Source organism: Mus caroli, unplaced genomic scaffold, assembly GCF_978045245.1.
Source record: "Mus caroli unplaced genomic scaffold, Mus_caroli_1 scaffold_17, whole genome shotgun sequence".
In the NCBI taxonomy this organism is placed as follows: Eukaryota; Metazoa; Chordata; class Mammalia; order Rodentia; family Muridae; genus Mus; species Mus caroli.
In genome coordinates this window covers 14251398-14260915 of record NW_028227272.1, presented here as the reverse complement: position 1 = coordinate 14260915, position 9518 = coordinate 14251398, and the positions used below count along the sequence as shown (strand labels likewise).

The 9518-nt window shown below is 44.2% G+C and overlaps 1 protein-coding gene across 1 annotated transcript in view; it reads left to right on the top strand.

The window, feature by feature from the left end:
* The first annotated feature begins 88 nt into the window (after nucleotides 1-88).
* Nucleotides 89-9518, top strand: part of Pi4ka (phosphatidylinositol 4-kinase alpha) — a 126116-nt gene continuing 116686 nt past the window's right edge. Inside the window, exon 1 of the mRNA XM_085832403.1 lies at nucleotides 89-311. Coding sequence (XP_085688529.1) covers nucleotides 159-311 — 153 coding nt within the window. The 5' untranslated portion in view covers nucleotides 89-158. The remainder of the gene's footprint in view (nucleotides 312-9518) is intronic.

The window sequence follows — 9518 nt, the reverse complement described above, 5'->3', positions numbered from 1 at the left end:
GCAGAGGGGGACCAGGCCCCACCCAGTGCGGGGGAGGGGGAGGAGTCAGGCGATCACGTGGCCGGGAAGTCGGCCGCCTCTGCGCCTGCGCCGTAAGGCCGGGTGGTGGTGAGCCCAGAGCTGTGAACCCAGCCGCCTGCGCCCGGGCGTGCGCTGTGATGGCGGCTGCTGGGGCCCGGGGAGGCGGCGGCGGTGGCGGCGGCGGCTCGGGGTCCAGCTCTGGCTCCAGCACCTCTCGAGGTTTTTATTTCAACACAGTACTTTCACTGGCCCGCTCCCTGGCTGTGCAGAGACCTGCATCCTTGGAGAAGGTAACCCTGCGTACTGACAGGAGGAGGGGCCTGAGGTGGCTAAGCGGCGGGACGCTGCTAGGGTCTGAGAAGGCTACTTGCGACTAGAGAGGGGCTCATGAATAGAGGTGGCAGCGACGTAGGGAGGTCGGTGGGAGAGGGTTCTGGTGAAGAGAGGAGTCGGGAAGTCGACAGGACGCTGGGAGGTCTGGTACCGGTGGAAGTGGGAGGGCAGTGAGCTGTGGGCGGGCGGACTACCGCTGTGACATCTCAGGCGCGGGGGTTGTGGCAGCATCGTGACTGCCTGTGAGGCGTGGTAGGATGAGCCAAGGACCAAGAGTCCAATCCGGGCTTTTGGTCCCGATTTTTTTGTTTTCATTCAATGACCTTGGAGAGGTGTCTTTCTCGTGAAATGGGACGCCCTCCTCCCCTACACACTTTTTGCCCTTCTCACTGGATTATGGAGAAGGACAGCTATGCAAATCGTATTATTATTATTTAAGAGATGGTACCGTTAGACTGGATCAAAAGATGATGAGTTTCGAGAAGATGCAGTGGCAGGAATGTGCAGTGGACTGTTAGTAGACAGAGAACTAAATTCAGGATTGCTTCAGGAGAGAAAGACACGCCAGTCCTTATTTTGGAAGATAAAAGATGCTTGGAGCTGCGATAGGAGGTGAACTGGGTGGGTGGTGAAGGGTAGAACCCCAGGATTAAGGAGGCTAACCGCTTTCTTTTAGGAAAAAAAAAACCCAAAACCAAACAACAACAAAAGGATGTTGTGATAGGAAGAAGACAGATTTTAGTCAGAGCTGAGTTTGGTCCTTTGCAATTTTTGTGTGCAGTCTTGAGGAAGAAATTTCCATGCTCACAACCTATTTGCTTATCTATAAAACCTGTGAAGCTTTGATGATTTTACATATTAAGGCCAGGCACAACGTGGATGAACAATAATAGTCAGCTGCCTTTCGCCCAGGAATGTTTAAATAGACTCAGCACAGTATGTTAGCACTGAAGGGAGGGGGCTGTCTGTCCATTCAACTTTCTGAAAGATGGAAAGAACCTGGGTGACGTGTGCACCTGCTCGCGCTGATGGGTAAAAGTGGAAAGGCAGAGTGACCTGGTCTTTGACCTTGTAAGTTTTCAAACTTGATTGTATCGCCTACCTGCAAGGTGAACAGGTTCTGGAAGATCTAATGCCAACCTGACTTCTGGCTAAAGAATGAATACAGACTGGACATGGTAGCATGCACCTGTAGTCCATGCTACCCAGGAACAGCCCAGTATCCACAGAGGTGCTGAGGAGTTGCTGCTCTCTCAGGGAATTCGTATCTCAGTACTCATGTCTGGCAGCTTAGGACTGCTTGAATGTTTGAAGTTAACTCCAGTTTTAGGGCATCAGAAAGTCCTCTTCTGGTGTCCATGGGCACTTGCATGCATGAGCACATACAAGAACAAATAAATAATAACAACATTTTAAAAAGATTTATTTATTTATTATATAATTATGCTGTAGCTGTTTGCAGACACACCAGAAAAGGGCATCAGATCTCATTATGGATGGTTGTGAGCCACCTTGTGGTTGCTGGGATTTGAACTCAGCACCTTTGGAAGAGCAGTCAGTATTCTTAAGCGCTGAGTCATCTCTCCATCCCCCAACATTTTAAAATAAAAAATAAAAGATGGTTTAGGAATTGTGGTACAACTTAGGCAACATATCAAGATCCTGGCTCAAGCAGGGGAAAGGCAGCAGTGTGTGTATGTGTGTAAGAATATGAGTTTGAATGGTAAGACCATCTAAATTTACATTCCCTTATTACTTGTATTTTTAAACTTCTTTTTTGTTTTATGTGTATGAGTGTTTTGCCTGCATATGTGTTCTGTACACCATATGTGTCAGTGCTTGCAGAGGTCAGAAGAAGACATTGGATCCCTTGGAATTGGAATCATGTGAACTACCACATCGATGCAGGGAATCAAATCTGAGTCCTCTGGAAGAGCTGCCAGTGCTCCTAACAGCTGAGCTATCTGTCCAACCCCTCATCTTTGTTTGTTTGTTTGTTATACCCTATAATGGGCATGTGGAGGTCACAGGACAAACTTGCAGGTAACAGTTCTCTCCTCCCACCATGTGGGTCCCAGAGATTGGACTCAGGTTGTCAGGCTTGACTGCATGTGCCTTTATGAACTGAGCAAACACCCTTTCTTCCCCCCATCCTTTTGGTGGAGACAGGATCTCACAATATAGCTTTTCTAGAATTCCTGAGTAGACTAAGCTAGCCTTTAACTCACAGAGCTCCACCTGCTTGCTTCCCAAGTGCTGGGGTTGAAGATGAGTGCCATTACACAAGTACAACTAGATAGGTCAGTTCCACGTGTTGATTCTCTCTTGCAAAAAACAAAAACCAAACCACAGAACAGGTCTTGGTGGGGGTGTTGGGAAGATCAATAAAAAGATCTGAATAAAAACCATCCTAGGATGAGCTTGAGAAATATTTCAGCAGTTAAGAGCTTTTGCTGCTCTCCTAGAGGATCCAGGTTCAAGTCTCAGTACCCACATGGTAGCTCACAACTGTCTGTGACCCCAGTTCCAGGGATCTGATGCCCTCTTCTGTTCTTCATGGGTACTGCATGCACATGATATACAGATCCACACATAAGCAAAACACTAATGCACATAAAATAAAAATAATACACCTTAAAACAACAACAACAATTTATTACATTTATTTAGAGAAGTGGGAATTAGCGGGGCAGAACTCATGGAAACTGTTTTGCCACCCACCATGTGGGTTCTGAACTCAGGTCTTCAGGCTTGGTGACAAGTGTCTCGGTACAATGGCCACTGGTTATCTTGTCAATCTGAACTGGATGATTCTTCAAGTTATTTTATATTATATGTATGAGTGTTTGGGCTGCATATATGCTCGTGCACCACTTGCATGGTGTGCCCATGAAGGCCAGAAGAAGGCATTAGAATCTCTGGGGCTAGTGTTATAGGTGTTTATGAGTCACCGTGTGTGGGGAATCAAACCATGTCTTCTGGAAGACCAGCCTATGCCTCTAACATCTAAGCCATCCCTCCAGCTCCTGAAGTGGACAATTCTTAAGATTGTCCTGCATCTCTAGCAGTAATAGCTTTCTTTTTCATTCAGCAACTGAGAACTGCACTTTGAACTCAACTTGTTTCTTTTTGTTCCTTAGTCATAAAAACATGGCAAGGTGAGTAAGACGATAGACACAGATGTACACGCTAGATAAATGTAAAGAAAACAATTAAAAGAACATTATAGGAACCCTGGATGTAGGTCAGTAGTAGAGTGCTTGGAGGAGCACTTGCTTATCATTAACAAGGCACTCGATTTTATTCCCACTAACCAAATCAATGCAACACAAAACCTTGCTATTCTTTAATTGTAACTGTGTTAGTTTTGTTGTTTGTCATAATTGCTTGGGTTGTCAAGATCACAGTATCATGAAAAGTTAATTGATACTTCCCTGCATTCCCTAAAAACACTTGTTTTGGAAAGTACTTAGAAATCACTTTGTGCAAAAGAGTTAAGAGAACAGATCCAAGGCCACTGTCTTTGCAGGGGTTGCTTGTGAGTTTGGCCCATGGCTGGTATCTGAGAATTTTGGCATTTGAACTGTTACTTCTATTAACTGTTTGATAAGCACGATTTGTGCCTAGAGTCTCCTGTGTATGGTGTGTGATTTATGTAAAACACCTTCTTTTCTTCTGGAGATCTGTTTGATGGTTGCTAGGTACACGATGACTGTGTGACTAACCAAAAAATCAGCACTACACAGAGATACCTTGTCTGCAAAAACCAAAACCAATAAATAAACAAATAAATAAAAACAAAAAAACCCCACAAAACCATTACATGTGTGGGAATTTTGCCTGCCTGCATGTCTGTGCACCACATTTATGCCTGGTGCATATGGAGGCCACAAGAGGCTTCAGATCCTCTGGAGCTGGAGGTGCAGATGGTTGTAAGCTGCAATGTATTGGCTGGGACTTGAACCCATATCCTCTGGAAGAGCAGCCAGTACTTTTAGCCACTGATTCATGTCTCCAGCTTCAGTGAAGCATGGGTTTCTTTTCATGGTCTCTTGTTAAATTTAGAAAGTTGGATTGCCAGTTTCCTGGGCAGCCTCTTTAGCTGGGTGGGCTTGCAGTACAGCTACAGCTTGCCTTAGAACAGAGAGACTATAGAGACTGCAGCCTGTGAAATAGTTCAGTTACTTAATCTTCATGTTGATTTTTTATCAGCAAGAGCAGGATGCGTAGGTTAAATAAGAGGAAATACTAGTTTACCCAGCATTTGCTTTTGCTCCTTTGGTGGGACAGATATTAGCATGGAAACAGTGTTAGATTTCTGACCTTATTGTGAACAGCTGACTGTTGTATTGTCACTTGTGACAGTGTGGTAAGGTGTTGCTGAGGACTACAGACTTCTGAATGGTATGGACAGTGGAAATAGCCTCCACTGCGGCAGCAGCTGTAGGATACAGACCCATTGCCTGTGTTGGTGTTAGTAACACACTATGTTGGTATGACTCAGGAGGAAGCGCCTCAAAAGTACTCAGTGATGGTCTAGGTGTATCTGGGCAGACAGCACCCATTGTATTTTAGAGTGTACTGAGCTGTACAGTGAGGACTTGGTCTTAGTTGAGCTATTGGGCTAGAGGGGTAGTATGCCACACAATTCTAAGTCTGTGGCATAGAGGCCATGAAATAACCTGAAGGAGGTATTAGGCAGTATAGGTTAATTACAGTATCAGGCATAGCTTGATTACTTGCCATTCTCTACATAATGAAATGAGCCTGGCTCCTTGCACGGAACTTAAATTGAACTTAAGCTAACGAGGGTCGCCTCTGGGCATACCAGCTACTGTAAATTTTTTTTTTTTTTTTTTAGTAACAAGGAACAAATGTGTTTAACCTCACAGGATGGAGAAAAACAAGGGAAGTCTGTGCATTTTCCTACTAGGACCTGTGTCTTTTCTCCTTGCTTCCAATTTTTCAGTATAACAAATAAATTTAGCTGTGAATACAACAGTATGTTTGTGGAACCCCTGAGACAACTTTGTAAAGTAGGCTTCTGTAGGTGGCTGTTTGACATTTATTGTGACTTCCTGGAATCATCTTGGATCATTTGCTTTGCTTTTTGTGTGTGTGTTGTTTTGTTTTTCTCACTATATAATCCTGGCAGGCATGTAGATGAGACATGTAGTCCTTGCTATGTAGATTAGGCTTGAACTTGGGCAGTTTGCCCTCCTGCTTCTGCTGTGCCTGGCCCTTGTCTGAAGTCTTGAGGTTGTATTAGGATAGGAATTGCTGTGTTTAGTTCTAGCAGATTCACCTGCTTACTTCATCCATCTTCTTTAAAATAGTTGATAAGAAGCCCTTAGCCATTCCAGGAGGGCAAATCTTAGAGGATCTTGGAGGGCTTTTTTAGGACAGCAAAAATGGAGACATGTGAAGATCAGTGCTGAGAAACTGACCTTCTCCCTCTCCTCCTCCCCCCTCCCCCTCCCCCTCTCCCTCCTCCTCTCCCTTCTTTCTTTAACTTCTACACTTATGGGTGTTTTGCCTGTGTGTATGTGTACTATGTGCATGCCAGGTGCCCTCAGAAGAGAGCATCGGTTCTCCTTGGAACTGGAGTTGCAGATGATTGTGAGCTGGCCAGCACCTAGAAGTTCTCTGCAAGAGCAACCAGTACTCATTACCAAGCAGCTATCTCTCCAGCCCCTGCTTTTCTACTTCTCTCTCTTTTCTTTCAGAGAGGTGTTTGGGGACTTAGTACAGGTCATGTTAACCTGCAAAGGCTCAGCGCTTGAGACTAGACCTGCCACCTGAGCTTAGCTCTTGTTAATGCAGGCAACTCTGACATGACTGGCACCTGAGACACCTTAATAACACACTTTCCCCACATCTGTCCCTCTGTATGCCACAGCTATGTTAATTTCCTCTACCCTAATCCCAAGCTATGAGACCACCCTGAGACTGCTCATTATATTTTTTCTCTAATTACTCATTCAGAAAGCATTTATTGATCTACTACTGTCTACTGGTATGTGGAAGCCCAAGAAAATAAGAAACAGTTCTAATTTGGTGATTTGTCTAACTAGCAGCAAGTCAAACTTACTGTTAGTCCCTATCTACTGAGGAATCCTGAGCCTGTCATTCAGACTACTACCATATTTGGGAACTAACCGTAAGACTCTTAGACATATGTGCTAGGATATGTCCCAAGTGATAGGATAGCAGGCATGTATACAGACAGGCCTGGCTTATACACTTATACACTGATGGAACCCAGGGCTTCATTTTTCCTAGGCAAGCAAGCACTCTACCAACTGAGCTACAGCCTCAGCTCAGAACTCTAAAATATTTTAAGAATATTTTGATTCCTGTGTGAGCTTTGACTTCTTCCTTATAAGACTTGGGTCTCAAAAATCTTTACCCCCTGGAATTGGAAACCATCATTAAGAATACTTTCTGGGGCTGGTGAGATGGCTCAGTGGGTAAGAGCACCCGACTGCTCTTCCGAAGGTCCAGAGTTCAAATCCCAGCAACCACATGGTGGCTCACAACCATCCGTAACGAGATCTGGCTCCCTCTTCTGGAGTGTCTGAAGACAGCTACAGTGTACTTACATATAATAAATAAATCTTTAAAAAAAAAAAAAAAAAGAATACTTTCTGTGAAGTTCTGTGGGACTAAGTTCTCCTCAGGCCTCTTGCTCTCTAGGAGAAAGATGAGAGGAGGGATAGATAGGAAACAGGCTTTTCTGGTTGGAGATGTGGCTCAGTGGTTAAGAGCACCGACTACTCTTCCAAAGGTCTTGAGTTCAAATCCTCACAACCACATGGTGGCTCACAACCATCTGTATGTAATGGGATCTGATGCCCTCTTCTAGTGTGTCTGATGACAACTACAGTGTAATCATAGACATAAAACAAATAAATCTTTAAAAAAAAGAAAGACAGACTTTTCAGTGCTGGAATCCTCATGGAGGTTAGTTCCTGGCTCTTGTACTTTTATGTCAGTCAGCCCAGGAACTTGCTCTAGTTTCCTGGTCTCACCTCTCTTTAGAACGTGGCTGAGTTGCCCCTACCAAATCTCTTCCTGGCTCAGCCTGGCAGTGCTGCCACTGCTTCCAGGAAGTACAGTGGCCTACTGGTCCATGTCATACCAGTGGGACCTTCTCATTCTGTGTCACTGACAGCCCTGGACAAGCTGTGAAGTTGGCAGCTTTCCTTGCCAGAGTCCTTTTCCTAGGACCTAAAATGACTTCTGTTTCTTCAGTTAGAATGCCAGTCTTTAGGATCTTAGCTATTGATCTGCTACTTAGTGACACTGATATATTAGGGACAGATAGAACTTTCCCTGGTCCGTAACTGGAGGAATTTATTTATATCTTTATTTTTGTGGTGCTCACACAGCTAGGCAAGGGCCTCTAAAGGGCTAAGTGCACTCCTGTGCTCCCACACCCAGGTTTGAAGCTGATTTTCAAACTTTGTTAGTGAAGCTCTAAAATAGCTTTTACTCTACTACTATAGTCTCTACCTAATGTTTGGAGAACTTCGTACCCTGGGTAACAGGCTCAGTTCTTGTGAACGCTGAGAACTGTTCAGCTCACAGTTCCTTATTCTTTGTCTAACTTCATCTATTTTGCACTCACAAAGACTACAGCAGATTTCTGGGGCTTTATTTCTATTGTGCTCTGTTTTCAGGATTCCTAGCAGTGATAGCCTTCCTGACTGTTTGTTTCTGTCTTTGCATTCAGTGAGACTCCCAGTATCTGCTTGAGATGCCCTTCCTAGTTTGTAGTCAAGGGTGTACCGGCATAGATCTAGGGCAGTGATAGGGCTCGTATTGTTTTCTCCTGTTAGATATTGCAGTCTTGTGCTACTTGCCTAATATATGAAACAGTGGTTTCCTATATTGATCCGTTTTCTTAGGACGAGAGATCCAGGTCTCGTATCTCTTCATAGCTACAGGTAAAAGCTCAAGGATCAGAAGAAATTTGATTTTATATAGTTAAGGTATGAGTAAGAATCTGTGAGTATCTGTCTGTAGGCGTACTTATCCATTTGTCTGCCTTTTACAGAAGAAAGCAATGAAGAAGGGTGCTGTAGGTTTAACATTTATTAAGTTATTACATTTCACGTTTACTGCGGAAGTCAGCTTGCCTGGAGTTGATTCTGTCTCTGTGGGTCCCAGGGATTGAACTCAGGTTGTCAGGCTTGGCAGCAACTGTTCTTTACATAGTGAACAACCTTACTTGCCCATCAGGCCACTTAGGTGAGGGAAGGAGCTGAAGTAAAACTGAGTATTTCCTGTTGTGCAGCTCCCTGATTAGCAGTATTGTCTGTGGGAATGGGTGTGCTGGGAATCATATGTACACGTCTGTGCCAGCCCTCCTATCAGATACTTGAATGGGACTCAAGAAATTGGGGGGTTCTAGTTAGGGTTTTTATTGCTGTGATGAAACATTGTGACCAAAAAGTAAGTTGGGGAGGAGCTTATTTGTCTTACACTTCCATGGCACAGTTCACCATCAAAGGAGTTCAGGACAGGAACTCAAAACAGGGCAGGAACCTAGAGGCAGGAGCTGAGGCAGAGGTTATGGAGGGTTGCTGCTTCCTGGCTTGCTTCCTCTGGCTTGCTCAGCCTGTTTCTTGTAGACCCCAGAATCACTACCACAGGGATGGCACCACCACAATGGACTGAGCCCTTCCCATCAATACTAAGAAAATGCTTTATAGCAGATCATATGGAGGCATCTTCTCAATTGAGGTTCCCTCTTTTCAAATAACCCGAGTTTGTATGTCAAGTTGATTGAGATCAGCCAGCACAGGGAAGGAAAGCACTTAAATTATGATTTCTAGCTTTTGACTATTATTAAAGTACATATAATACTGCCTGTGTGAAATGTAGAAAAGGCATGTTAAATTGCAGAAGAAAATTCATCTACCTGTAGATGACCATAAGAACATTAACAATTTTATTACATCCATTTATTTATATATCGTGTATATTTGTGGCCCTACGTGTATGTTTTCATGGCATATATGTAGAGGACAAAGGACAATGCTCTAGGGTCAGTTCTTTCCTTCTACCATGCGTGTCCTGAGGACTTGGATGCACATTGCCAGATTTAGCAGCAAGTGCCTTTACCCACTGAGCCATCTTATCAGCCTCAAGAGAATATT